At 44.1% G+C, this 15,378-nt stretch overlaps 1 protein-coding gene across 1 annotated transcript in view; it reads left to right on the forward strand.

Annotated features, from left to right (window-relative positions):
- The window catches only part of GRXCR2 (glutaredoxin and cysteine rich domain containing 2), a 93,691-nt gene that overhangs the window by 54,950 nt on the left and 23,363 nt on the right, over positions 1-15,378 (forward strand). The window contains exon 3 of the mRNA XM_073620628.1: positions 10,173-10,373. Coding sequence (XP_073476729.1) covers positions 10,173-10,373 — 201 coding nt within the window. The remainder of the gene's footprint in view (positions 1-10,172; positions 10,374-15,378) is intronic.

Raw genomic sequence — 15,378 nt, forward strand, 5'->3', positions numbered from 1 at the left:
ATTGTGTATGTAAGGCACTCCTGATCCCCGCATTGTGTATGTAAGGCACTCCTAATCCCTGCATTGTGTGCATAGCGCACTCCTGAACTCTACATTGCGTAGGTGGCACACTGCTGATCTCTGCATTGCATACGCAGTGCACTCCTGATCTCTTTCCTGAACCCTGCATTGTGTGTGTAGCGCACTCCTGAACCCTGCATTGTGTGTAGCGCACTCCTGAATCTTGCACTTTGTAAATGTATGTAAATAACGCACCCCTCCGCTGTGCACTCTTAACGTGGCACACTCTATGCATCCCCATACACCCCCTATGCTCGCTGCACACTCCATGCATTTCCCACACACTCCCTATGCTTGCTGCACAGTCCATGCATTTCCCATACACCTCCTATGCTCGCTGCACACTCCATGCATCTCCCATACACCTCCTATGCTCACTGCACACTCTATGCATTTCCCATACACCTCCTATGCTCACTGCACACTCCATGCATTTCCCATACACCTCCTATGCTCGCTGCACACTCCATGCGTTTTCCATACACCTATACTCGCAGCACACTCCAAAAATGATTTTCAGTGCCAGAGCAAGAAGAAGCCAAAATGACCCCTCAGCTCTTAAACACCCATGTGAGTCTTTTTTTTTTTCTGTACATTGCTTCAGGGAGGGGAGAACCAAATTCTGCAATGGCCTGGACAGTCACAGCTCCTTGGTTTAGTGTAGGCAGTGAAGGAAACAGAGGAAAGCATTCCCTATATACTGTATGTTGTGTATATTTACACACCGGGAGGCTGTTGTTATAAAATGCTCAGGGGCAGTGTCAGAGGGGACACAGACACCTAATATTCCTTTCTCCCAGAAGAAATCATGTTTACTATAGAGCCCAGGTCGGCAACCCATGGACCACGATCTACCAGTCGATCGCATCCAGGTGACTGGTAGATTGTTCCTGGGCTTACCGACCTTCTGGCACAGATTGTGGATGAAGGCGGCGGCCAGCCACAGAACAAGAAAAGCAGGGTAGGAGGGAGCAGGCGGCCGCGGGGGCATCAAGCCTGCCTCATGAGTCAATGCCTTGTCCATAGTTCCGGCTGCAATGTGGAGTGGAGTGATACCAATAGCAGTCCGCCCCTCATTCTTGGTAGATCCACAGCAGCTGGAAGTTCTGCAAGAAGTTAAGGTCAGTAGGCATGATAGGGCACAGTAAAAGCTATGTGGGTACAATAGCAGCTATATAGGCACAATAGCATAAAGATGCTATTGAGCCCATAAAGATACTATTGAGCCCATACAGATGCACAATATTAGCTATATTGGCACAACATGGCATGTGTACACCTTTGGCTGCTACCTCTGAAGCTAAAGCGAGTAGGGATTGGGGAAGGTAAAAGTGTGACGCAACCACAGGGTTTTACCAACCCCAGTCTCACGTACCACCGTCAAATGCAGCTAAGGGCTGTTTTACAGGTGGAACAGGCACCACTGTTCCTCTAAAAAGTGATCTAAGCATGTTTGGCAGGTTGTGAAAAGGCTGATTCAATTGCCTAACCGCTAGTGCAAATGAGCCCCAACATTGCTGGTGTGGTGTCACAGTATACCTCATTATAAGAAAAGTGAACTTTCCCTCTGAACACTCTCCCTCATGTTACCATAAAAAAAAAAAATCTAACCTGATAAATATATATTCCACCAATCAATGTAACTTACATTTGAGGAGGAGGAGGTGGTAGGTTTTCTTCAACTACAGCGGAGATAAGTAAGGTCACAACCCGATTTTGCTTCCTGGCAGGGGTGCCTGGATCATAAGGCTGGCTGAACAGTATTAGAAATTGTTTGGCAGCTCTTGTATTTGTATGTGTACAATTGCTCGCCTGGCTGCTGTGTGTTATTGTGGGAACAATCCCTGATGCAGGTAATGCTGGAGGAAGATTAACTATCTGAGGTCCGGTTGGTGGTATGCTGATTGCCCGTGGAACATGACCATGCATTGTTGGGCCTGCTATCTATGGCCTTAACCTCTAGTAAGCAGGCTGAACTCTCACCCAGTGGGTTATGGAGGTAGCTGCTAATAGGTTGCAAAGGATTCACTCTGCTTGCAGACAATTCTACTGAACTTTGTTGATGTGAAATTCTAATAGGGGTCACTTGTGTTGCACGTTGCACTTTAGATGTATGCACAGATTAAATTTTTATTGTTTTTATCACATATTTAATTTATATATTATTGATATTTTTTATGCTTTTACTGCTTTCTTTGAATTATTGTGGCGTACATTGTGGTGATAATTACCTTTAGCACATTTTGTTTTTTTTTGGAGTATGGGACAATGTGCCTGACTGCATGGCCTGTTTTCAATGTGTGACTGAGTTTTTAGATGGTTCTCTGGCTTCTTTGTGGCTGTTGACTTTTTATACTTAACTACCCCACTGAGTTGAGGTTATTGCTGGCCCTGACATATGCTGGGGTCTATAATTGTTGGCCTCAATGGAACTTTTACGTCACAATCTCTTCAGTGTACCTCCAGGCTCTTTTTAGCCTATACAAAGAGGGAAAGGTGGCACACTACAAGCTATAGATCGGGAAAAATCACTCACATTTGGCCACACACATTTTAGCCACACCCACCCTTTGGCCACGCCCACACATGCAAATTTTGCGGCGCGTGCCACATCAGCACCCTCGCTTTTTCTTCCAGCACCTGCACAGCACCCCCAAAAAATTTGGGCTGGAGCCGCCCCTGACAGCAGACACCTTTGTGAGCCAGTGTTTACCCGCACAGGGATGTACAGTTCATCCCTGTGCAGGCAGTCTTATTTAATTTCCATAGTTTTTTATTGGTTATAGAAATCAACAATCGACAATTGACATCATAAAGCAGCATCAATAGTGTAAGCGTTACACATGGAACTTACAACGTATAGCATATATATAGTGTAACACGTATATAATATGGTATGTTGTCAGCTGGATGCTTCTGTGATGTTCTGAAGATTTATAACTTTATTTATCTTAAACTAAAATCGAGAATAACAAGAAAGCATAGTTATGCTATGAACAGACTTAAATTTAAAAGAAATGCGAAAAGAAAAGAGAAGAAAATAATATAATGTCGTTAAACAGTCCGACTTCTTGTTCAAAATGTATTGTGGTAATTATTATTGTAGCACTAACTCTCGGTGGAGCTGCTGATTTAAAGCGGGCTTGTTACCTTCACTCTCGATACCTCTGTTTCACCGTCACAGGGTCTAGGGTCCCGTTGAGTTTACCTCTGGACGATGTAGACACCAAACACTTGAGTATATTTTCCAATGCTTTATTGAACAAGTAATAAGGGAAGTAGCAGAAAAGAGGCAGAAGGAAAGTTTCAGGGAAGCTCAAATACCTTTCCTTAGTATCCTTTAGAACAGTGGTTCTCAACCTGGGGGTCGGGACCCCCTCGGGGGTCAAATGATGATTTGCCAGGGGTCACCAAATCCTTGGCTGTTTCTGAAGCCTGCACCGCTCTCCCAGCCTTTTTGTGGCCGCCCAGCAGGGCTGTCCCTGGAGCCTGCAGCCGCCCGCCGTCTGGAGGAGACCCCATCTCCTGATTTCGGCATAGGTGTCACTGCTACGAGACACCACCAATTCGGAGACACAGTGAGTAACACTACCTGTGATTATAGTTGCCATTAAAAGTCCCCACTACAGTTCTCAGATCAGCAGATGAGCTTGATCAAGAGCACCTTAGTTGGCTGATCAGAACTCCCCGCCAACATTGCCACTCATCCCCCCCCCACCAAGGAGTAAGAGAAGGAATAAAAATAGAGAATACATGGAAGGGGGAGGAACAAAGAAAAAGGGAGAGAAAGAATAAGAGAAAGAACAAGAAAGATGGCTAGAAAGAGGGATGGGGGAAAAAACCAAGAGATTAGGATAGAGAGAGGTAAAAGGGAAAGAAAGGAGAACAAAGAGAAAGAGTGGTACATCCTAAAATGTACCATAAGGGGTTTTAATACTGTACGAGTGGAAGGGACTCAGGGAGCACTAAATGTCCATGGGTTAGGGGCGCAAATTACTTGCCTTGCCTTGGGTGCTGACAACCCATCCTATGAAAATAATTTTACGGTTGGGGGTCTCCACAACTTCGGAAATTTTATCAAGGGGTCACGGCACTTGAGAGGTTGAGAACCACTGCTTTAGAACATTCTTTGGAATTGATCACTTGTAGTTGAATGCACTCCCCTTGTGGGATTCAATCTTTGCCCGCCTGGATAGGCCTCTCTCACTTGCCTAGCAGCCAGTACGTAGCGCGAACAAAAGTCTCTGCCACAGACTTGTTTGGAATAAAACCCGTACGATCCTCTGCCACAGGATGTATTGGTTTGCGATGAATGTCAGACACAGTACTTGAACCTTTAAGCCAACCAGGCAGTACTATGCAGTAAGATTACTTAGGATACGTCCTCCAACCGAGTCACCAGGCCCCTCTCCAGACCAGCACTCTGCATGATCCTTCCATGACGGGTCCTCCCCTGGGATCTCCTCGGTTGTCCAGCTTCTTCACTCAGGATAGACAGCTCAAGACCATTCCTCTGCTGCTGTGGTAGGCCCCAGACAGGCTTCTGGGCCCACCCACATGCCACAGCGACGTGGGCCTCCGGAATGGAGGACCACGAGGTGGTACTCTTAACGCATACCTGTCGGCCAGGAGGGCCAGCAGGTGGCTGAAAACTAACCCCTAAACATGGCGTCTGTCCCATAAATACCCTCTCCCAGAATGCAACTCGGAGGACCACCTCCACCGAGTTGTCTCTGGGACAGAGGAGCACTCATACGCTTCAACACGTTGCCTTTCCAACACCAGCCCATGGTGACAACGACACCCACTGGCACAGTGTGGAACTACACACAACTCAGCCAAGCTGGAACAGAGGCAAATCTAACTTCACCTAACAAGTAACCCACAAAATTTACCTATCAGCGGTAGATTAAAAATCTACCAGCGCTACATTATTTTATTGCTTTATGTTTCCATCGGGAACTCATACTTTGATGATTACCCTTGGCTGCCGCGAACATTAGCTCATAGGTGGCATGCGTGTTAGTTGTCTCCACTACTTCTTTTACTGTCTTATGTCCTTCCAGTGTCTCATTATTGACACTCTGGCGCTAAGTAGAACATGGATTACTATGGTTCTTCGAGCTGCTGGAATGTGGTCTATACCTAGGGATAAGATGGCCATGCCTGCAGAGAGAGGGACCTGTGTCCCTACAATGTTTGAGATTAGCCTATAACTATATGGTGCAGTGTGCCAATACATCCACAGCTACTCCAACATAGTGAGGAAGTTTGAGAGTCGAATTTTGATATTCGGTAAGGTGTTAGATACCAACGTTGCAGTATTTTGTGGGTAAGTTCCCATAGGTTGACAATCTTGGTCGTTGCATATGTAATGTGTAGTGCTTTTTGCCATTGGTCTGTGGTGTAAGTCACGCCTATGTCATGTTCCATGCTATTATGGGTGTAGATTTTGTGAAATCATTTTTGTTGTTCAAAGTGTTGTAGAATAACAAGATACCTTTGATGTTTGTGAGGTACAAGGCTACGCTTCACGGAAGCAGCATGGAGGTGTGGGGGTTGGTGTGGAGGAAATGGGTAATTTGAATGTACCTACATTGGTCACGTTCTTCTATATCATATTCTAATTGTAAGGCCCTAAATGTTTTTGGTGTAGGGCCCACCATAAGGTCTTCAACTACTTTTATGCCCTTAGTTCTCCAGTGTGATATGTGTAGATCTGGGATGATCAAGGGTAAACTTGAGGCAGTCTTATTTATGTCAATTTAGGAGCAATGGCTGCACGGACACGTCCACTGCTTTCAATTTGCCTTCCGTGTGGATGGGGGTGCATGTCCTTAAACTCACACCGTCTGCAACTGCTGTGTCCCAATTGACATGAATGGGACTGCCTGCCCTGTGCGGGTAAACACGGCTCCCGTGCAGGTGCACACTTTTGTATGCCCTATGTGAAAGAAAAAACAGTGATTTGATAACATTTGCAGGGCCTAAAAAGCAACTATTGGGAGGATTGTACTGGTGGTTACTCTGTCCCCCAGTACAATTCCCTCTTCTTCAGTCTAACTGACCTTGGGGGGGGGTTATACTGGGGTCAGACTGACCTGGGGGGATTATACTGGGCAAAAGATTGACCCGGAGTGGGGGTATTATACTGGGGGGACAAACTGACCTGGAGTGGTTATACTGGGGAACAGATTAACCTGGGGGAGGAAGGATTATGCTGGGGGACAGGTTGACCTGGGGAGGATTACACTGGGGAACAGATTGACCTGGGAGCATTATTATGGAGGACAGACTGACCTGGGGGGTATTATACTGGGGGACAGGCTAACTTTGGGGAGGTTGTGCCGAGGTGACGCAAGCACGTCGCTCCATCCTACGTGTTTTGTAATAGAGTTACGTCATCCAGGGTGCCCCTGGATGACGTAACTCTATTATGAAACGCGTAGGGTGGAGCGACGCGCTTGCGTCACCCCTCATCGCTATTGTTGTTACCAGTAGGACGGGCTAGTCTGTGAGCTTACTGGCCGGCGCTCCAGACGTACAGGCGCTTTTTCTACTAGAACCATGTGAGTGTAACTTTGTGTTTTTAACATTAATAAAAGTTTTAAAGGTTTTACACTATTGGAGCCTTTATATCTTTCATGGTACCTCTACCTATTTGTGAGCTGGGGATGTCACGTTGAAATCTGAAGCACGCATGTCCCGCTGGCTGTATTTTGGACACCACACTATACCACTAACGAATTCAGGTTTTTGCTGCATTGGATACGTTCAGGAGGATAGCTTTTCATTCAGACTTTCCCTGATCCTCTGTAGTGGGGGATCATGAGTCTCTGGTAAGCGGCCAATCTTCATTCTTTGGTGGTGGATTTAGCACTCATTTTTCCACAATATCAAGGATCCCACAATTTTGGATGGACTTTTTATTATAATCCATCACCTATTCACGGGTGATATATTTATATGTTTGGACTCACTTCCACATCATTTTATTGTTTATTGCATCAATTATTGTTTATCCAGTTTGGTGCTATGATACTCTTCATAATTTGATTATATTATATGTGATATTTACACATGAACACAATACCACATTATCAAGTATATGTTTGTTTATTATTGTTTATTTAGCGCGATTCTACCTCTTTTTTATATACTGGGGGTAATTTCATAAAACACCGCTGTTATCAGGTGAAGTAAAGGAAAATAAAATGAAAAAATAAAATGAATGAAGCCATCACATCTAAGGTCTGGTAAGCTGCAATATATTGTTTTTTGGTCTAATACCGCATTAAGGAAAACGAGATGAAACATATGTAGAACATGAAGGGTAGCCTGTATTTGCAGGACTACTAAGAAACATGAATCCAATTTTAAAACCATTCTTTTAGGATCCAAGCAAAAGGAGTTAGCGTCAAATTAGAAAATCCATACTAACAGGAAAGTCAGTATTTTGGCCATGTTACCAACAGAAGACCTAAAATCAGAGCTAGGTGAAACTACAGAAATCTTTTCAAGACCTGGCCCAAGGAGGAAGAGTTAATATGTATGTCTGTATTTTTTTCTGTCTGTGACCCCTTTTCTCTCACTTCCTTATATTATTGCACAAAGACAGACATTCATTTTTGCTTCTTAATTTCTGATAAAGACAAAGATCAAAAAGAAAAAATGCATGCAATAGTATTTGCAGGAAAACATTTTGCATCAATATATTTATGGTGATGAGAGACTGGGGAATCAGGAGACAAGCTCTTAGAACTAATCATGAAGCTAACTTTTGCATTTGCCTAGTTGGGTTACAAAGGATGATGCTAAAGCTGGATACACACTATACAATTTTCTTTAGATTTACCAAAACCATATAATATGAGGTCAAACCTAAACACTTTCAATTTGTATGCAATCAGGCAGGCCATTCCACTACATGGTTGAAGGTAATTCTAAAGAAAATCGAACAACACAAGTTGTATAGTGTGTATCCAGCTTAAGCCTATGAAAACATAACATTGTAGTGACATACATGCTTGGGAGCATGCTTCCCCCAAGCCAATACCTTAAAGCAGACCTTCCTTACAAAAAACAATGTGTTTGCACCTCGCTCCAGCTCACTCCCTCTCCCACAATTGGATATTTCTTTTTCTTAAACTGCTTTCTTTTTTTTTTTTGTGCTGTGGGGCAGCACTTCCCCCTTTCTTGCTTAGGCTAGATTAACATTGCACATGAGACCTGCAACACATCTGTGCATACGTCACAAATTCAAAAATGGCGGCACTGGCAGACCCATCATTAGGGGACTTGTAGACCAGTACAGTCTACTTTCTCCACTGTAGGTGGCGCTCTTCCAAAGAGGCACTGTAGTTGGAGAGGAAGTCCAGAGGAACAGGGGTCCTCTATAGTTTCCTGGGTCACTGGGAAAGCTATCCTATTGGATGTCGCTGCCCTCATGTCACACTTGCGGCCATCTTGGGTCAGGTAGAGCCTTTTAAGGGCCCTGGCTCACAGGTTTCGGGGCGCATTTTGTGAGTTGGTACAGAAGGGACAGGTACCCCACCTGGTAGGGACAGAACTAGTGGCAGGGAAATGTTCCTGATGAGGAGGGAAAGTGCAACACCTTCCTGGACACCTTCCTGCTAGGGCACAAGATGGCCAGGTCGGATTCTGCCCCTCTCAACAGGCGCTGTCAGTTCAGCTGAATCCCGCTCTCTACACGCTTTTGGAACTTTTGCCAGCTGAGATGCCTTCCCACTGGGTATTTGTATTATCTCAATACAAGTTCATTCATCGTACCGGGAATGTGTTTAACCACTTCAGCCCTGGAAGAATTTACCCCCTTCCTGACCAGGGCATTTTTTTGCGATACGGCACTGCGTCGCTTTAACTGACAATTGCATGGTCATGCGAAACTGTACCCAAACAAAATTTTTTTCCCACAATTAGAGATTTCTTTTGGTGGTATTTGATCGCCTCTGCGATTTTTATTTTTTACGCTATAAACAAAAGAAAAGCGACAATTTTGAAAAAAAAACACAGTTTCTTTTACTTTTTGCTATAATAAATATCCCAATTTAAAAAACAAAATGAAAAAAATTTTCCTCAGTTTAGGCCGATACGTATTATTCTTCTACGTATTTTTGTTTTTTGTTTACACACACAGATCCCGGTTCTCGCTCTATCAGGAACGATCGCAGGTGCCCAGCAGTCATCCCGCCTGCCGAGCACTCGCATCGGCTTCGGGCACGCGCACGCCACTGGAGGCGTTTTAAAGAGCCGACGTACAGCTACAAAGGCTCACACAGGGGAGCCAATCTGCCGCAGTATAACTGGGGCGGCTGGTCCGGAAGCGGTTAAGCACATTTACATTAAAAGACAAAGTCACTACTTCTAGTACTACTACTACTACTGCTACTACAATTTGAGATTCAAGTGCATTTAATTATGTCAGCTTTTCCCATTTTAGATTAAAAAAAGAGACAAATGTCACTTAGCTATTGTTCTGAAACTGTAAGTACTGAAAGATCCTGAGTGACTGACCATAGTCAAACTGCTCATGTACTGCAGCAGAGTCAGCTCTTTGGAAATTTCATGAAGAGCTAGTTATCATAGGTGGTCAAGTCTACCAAATCCACACAAATCACAAATCCATTAGTGCAAAAGTAAATATACCAGAGTGAATCGGTGTTGAGATATGTAAAAACAGATCCTAGGATCACTTCTAATGACCATGAAAGAATGATAACATTCAGAAAATGGTGCTGAAACGCTTACTTTATAGTCAACATTGGCCCATGCATCTCTAAATGCCAAGTAATGACCTTTTACATTTGATCCCAAGTTTGAAGTGTGTTATTTTGTACTCTACTCCAATGTATTGACATAAAACAACAAAACAGAGAAATATATAATAAATGATACTGGTGATGTTGCATATCCCTGTCTTCTATGCCATCTGGGAATTAAGCCAAAAAACACATTTGTAACACTGAGGAACTACAGTACAGAGTATCACCTGTTAGTCAGTAATGGTAAATGTACTAAACAGTGGATGAGCATGTTGGGTGGAAAAAAAATTACTTGTATTCTGGTAACACGTTCTTCCTTTTGTTTTATAGAATTCTGATGTTATAGATTTTGGCAAAATCATTATCTACACCAGTAACTTAAAGATTATAAGAACCCCAGTTATAAATAAAGATGTTTCTGACAATCCAAAATGGTCACCTAAACAGGGACGAACAGTTGAGAAGCACTTATGCTATAAATCGATGAAGGACAATGAAATTCCTGAGATGAACAAGACACAAGATACTCAGGTGAGATGCTAGGATTTATTTCTTTCAATACATTTTCTTTCAACTACTTCCCCCTTAAAATATTAGGAATATTCCTGAGTCAGATTGTATTCAATATTTATGAGAGACAGGTCTGAGTTTCAATATCCAGAATGCTTATATCTGAGATATCTTCATATTCACATGTAGTAATTTAAAAACAGGAATATTTAAAGGACAACTGTACTTTTGTACAATTGTCCTTAAATACATTTCCCCCTCCAATCAAGTGATCTTCACCATGGGACCTGGCTCCGAGCTACAAAGTCCTTTTTCCTAAAACAGCTGTTTCATACTGCACATAAATATCAAGGCCCCATTCCCTTCTATGCCAAAGCCATCCTCCGAGTGACGGATGAAGACCATTGATTATGACTTTCATTTAAGAATACATATGTAGGTACAATTATCCTTTCAAATAAATTTTACAATACCCTTTCACTAATCATATTAGTTCTGCAATTCCCCAAATAAACCCCAAAATAAACATTTATTATATTGCAGCCTACCAGTTATTAGCTGTGGTGGCTGCATTTGTATTCTTTTCTAGGCTTTCTTTCCTTTACTTTCTATTGGTGATCCAGCCAGTAAGTCCATTATTTTTAAACAAAACAAGCTATCCTGCAAAAGTGGCAGTTAGAGAGTTGAGACAAACCATTTACCACCAACATGGGTACTTACAATGATCAGCTTTTATTTATTTATTTATGTAAAACCTTTATTCCAAATGGAACATAAAAAATGTTAATGTAACCACTAAAAGAGTGTTAGCTAGAGTTCAGTTTCAATTTGTTAGTGCATCTTAAGCCCTGTACACACGATCGGAATTTCAGAAGGGAAATGTTCGATGTGAGCCTGTTGTCGGAAATCCCGACCATGTGTATGCTCCATCGAACATTTGCTGTCCGCACACAAATGTTTGAGCGCAGGTTCTCAAATTTTCCGTCAACAAAACTTTGTTGTCTGAAAGTCAGATCATGTGTACACAAGTCCGACGCACAAAAGTCCACGCATGCACAGAATCAAGTACGAGACGGAAGCGCTCGGTCTTGTAAAACTAGCGTTCGTAATGGAGATAGCACATTCGTCACAAAGCAAATTTTTAAATCTTTCAATGCAGCGCATTCTCTTCTTCTTTATAATGCTAGAATAATGAAGTTGCTTTGCTGCTGATATTCACACAGAGTTCTGACAAATGGATTTTTTTATTATTTCTCGTGATTTCATGAATAATCTTTGTTTTTGTTGGTTTTTTTTATCAAGATCTCCAGAATAATCTATTTTTTTATTTTTATAGTGATCTCCTTTTTTTTTTTATTTCTCCAGATCTCCAGAATAAAAGCTTTTTTTTTTTTTTTCTAGTGATCTCCATAATATTTTTTGTCATTTTGTGTGTCGTTACCACAACACCATTTTTATCTTGTATTTTTTTACCTCAAAGAGGTTGGTTGGTGTCCCTTGTTAATTTGACATTGTATTTTTGAAATGTACCTGCCTACTCACAAACAAACTGTCCTGTTTGATGTAACACATAGCCAAGTATTTGTCAAAAAGAAAATTTAAAATTTATTAGGGGTCCTAACAAAATAAAGAGGAAGGCAACGTTGGAGAAACAGTTGGAATTGTTGAAGCCTTTGTATCCCAGTGCAGACATCAATTATTTGACTGTCCAAATTGGTAATCTGAGGAGTCCATTTAATAGGGAGCACAATACGGTCCAGGAGAAATCTGGAGCAGCAGCAGATGACATATATGTCCCGAGGCTGTGGACTTACAACAGCCTGCGTCTTTTGGCAGACCACACAAAACCCAGGCCATCATTCTCAACACTTCCTTCCACGCTTCCTTCCAGGCCGCTGTGGTGGGTTGGGTGGCTTTGGTGGTGACCGAACCTGGAATTCGGTCAGGCTGCTGGACGTGGCCACCTCCTGGCTGCCACTTTCCACGGCCTCCTCCTGGCTGAGACATTCCTGTGTATGAAAATGGGGCATAGTTTTAGTTTTTTGGTCATCAATCACACACAATTTTTAGCTCTTTGTCACAGATCAGCTGCGGAGCTGATCTGTGTCTCACATTTACTGCTGTAGGCCGGCTGGCACCTGTTGTTCCACTAGCTTGTGTTCAGCTCTGTGCACTCTGCAGCTATGGGTGTCGCCGGCCACACCTGTTGCCTAATATATGATTCCTTCCTGCTACTTCCTGCCCAGCCCCACATGTGCTTCCCTATTTAAATCCCATTCAAACCGGCTACTGCTTGCTTGAGCAACATTTGTTTCTGAGCTCCCTTCGTGTAACCTGCCTTAAACCTGATATCTTGTGAAATGATCTCTTGTGTACCGACTCGGCTTGTTCTGATTAGGTTGTCTGCAGCCCGCCCTGACCTTGGCTCGCTATCCGGCTCTCCTTTTGCTTCATCCATCCATCCTTGTCTGACAGTGCCTTCTGGTACTTCCCTAGCGAGCAGGGTGAACTTGGGGGTCGTGACCTGGGGTCAGGAAGCAGCTAAGCCCAAACCCTCAAGATGGGGTCCCTGGCAGACTCCACGCCCTGGGGGATCCCGTGCCATCTGCTCACCTGTGGGCTCACTGTAAGTAGTACCATGACAGTTTGCTCAAGCCATGAGCTCCTCTGAGAATTGGCCACTGACCGAGGATCAAATGCAACATCTAGTTCAGAGACTTAACTCCCAGCAAGCAAATCAAGAGCAAATAATGATGGTTCTTCAGGATCTTGCCTCCCGTCTGGATCATCTGCAACTCGCTGTGACTTCAGCTCCTCCCATTCCTGCTTGTGCTTCAGCTTCTCCCGTGTTACCTGCTACACCTAGCAATCCCTGCCTGCATCTGCCGTCGCCACCTCGTTTTTTTGGCAATCTTAAGGCTTGTCGGGGCTTCATTAAGCAGTGTTCTATCCACTTTGAACTTTCCAGCCACCATTTGCCAACTGATCGCACCAAAGTCGCATATATCATCTCTCTCCTCTCCTGTGATGCTCTAGCTTGGGCCTCCCCACTCTGGGAATTCTATCACCTCCGACCTCCAGCTTTTTTTGGATGCATTCTGGAAAACTTTTGATGAGCCCGGCAGAGTGTCTTCGGCTGCTGGGGCCCTCCTTCGTCTTCATCAGCAAGGAATGACAGTCAGCCAATACGCAGTTCAATTCTGTACGCTGGCTGCTGAACTCAAATGGAATAATGAGGCCCTTACTGCTACCTTCTGGCAAGGCCTATCTGAGCGTGTCAAGGATGAACTCGCAGGACCCACCATTCCTACCTCATTGGATGACTTAATCGCATTAAGCATTCAAATAGACATTCGCATCCAGGAGCAGGTCCTGGAGAAATCCAGAACCAGTCATCCCCCTGCTGGCTGTCCAGCACAGGTAGTCCAAAGACCTGTGGAATCCTCTCCGTCTTCAACCTCTCACACGTTGGAAGAACCTATGCATCTTGGGCGAACGCACCTCACTCCCGAGGAATGTGCCCGACGCATGGGATTGGGCTTGTGCCTTTACTGTGGCGATAAAGGACATCTTTTGAACTCCTGTCCAGTCTGTCTGAGAAACTCCAGGGTCTAGCTCACTCGGATCTAGACCGATCCCTTAATTTTGTTCGCTTCCCTTGTTTCACCCTTCCCGTGGCTCTTCACTGGGCTCAAAATGCCTATCAGCTCTCTGCATACGTGGACTCTGGTGCTGCCGGGAATTTCATTGAACAATCTTTAGCTTCTGAGTTGGGCATTGCCTTTGTTGCCTTGGCTATACCCCTCTCTGTGACCACAGTAGATGGTTCCTTCTTGCCTATGAGTCCCATCCAGTTTAAAACCCCTCCTATTGAGTTACACATTGGGGTTTTGCATGGTGAGGAGATCTCTTTCCTAATTCTGATTAAATCCTCCAGTCCCCTCATCTTGGGCCTTCCATGGTTGCAGAAACACTCCCCGCATCTTGACTGGAATTCTGGACAAGTATTAGCTTGGGGTTCTCCGTCTCAGCAACGATGTATTTCCAAGGTGCTACATCCTCCTTCCATTCCTCTGGCTGAGACCTCCCATGTTGCCTGCACACTTCTGCAAAAAGTCCGCTGATCGCCTTCCCCCTCACAGAGACTTTGACTGCTCCATTGATCTGTAACCTGGGACCTCTCCTCCCTGAGGCCGAGTCTACCCTCTATCTATCCCCGAGACACAAGCCATGTCTGAATACATTCGGGAAAACCTGCAAAAGGGTTTCATCAGGAAATCTAACTCACCTGCTGGAGCCGTGTTTTTCTTTGTAGTGAAAAAAGATGGTTCACTCCGTCCTTGCATCGACTACAGGGGTCTTAACGCCATCACCGTGAAGAACCGATACCCTCTTCCTTTATTTTCAGAACTCTTTGACAGACTGCGAGGTTTTCATGTTTTCACTAAACTGGATCTTAGAGGGGCCTACAATTTAATAAGAATCCAGGAAGGAGACGAATGGATGACCGCCTTTAACACCAGGGACGGACATTATGAGTATCTTGTGATGCCCTTTGGCTTATGCAATGCCCCAGCGGTCTTCCAAAATTTGGTTAATGAGATCTTCCGTGACCTTCTGTATGTCTGTGTTATTGTATATCTGGATGACATTCTTATTTTCTCACCAGACTTACTTACCCATTGTCTTCATGTGAAAGCTGTGCTACAGCGTCTACGGGACAATTGTCTATATGCAAAATTGGAGAAATGTCTATTTGAACAAACACAAGTTTCATTTCTAGGCTACATAATCTCGTCTCAAGGTCTCCTCATGTACCCAGCCAAACTTCGGGCCATCTCCGAGTGGCCCCAGCCCTCTGGTCTTAAAGCCACCCAACACTTTCTGAACTTCACCAATTACTATCGTCGATCCATTCGTAACTACTCCACCTTGGTGGCTCCTATTACATCTCTCACCCACAAGGGTGTCAATGCTCGGCTCTGGCCCCCTGAAGCCATTGATGCTTTCCTCAAACTCAAGGCAG

The sequence above is a fragment of the Aquarana catesbeiana genome, linkage group LG03 (genome assembly GCF_042186555.1).
Source record: "Aquarana catesbeiana isolate 2022-GZ linkage group LG03, ASM4218655v1, whole genome shotgun sequence".
Lineage (NCBI taxonomy): Eukaryota > Metazoa > Chordata > Amphibia > Anura > Ranidae > Aquarana > Aquarana catesbeiana.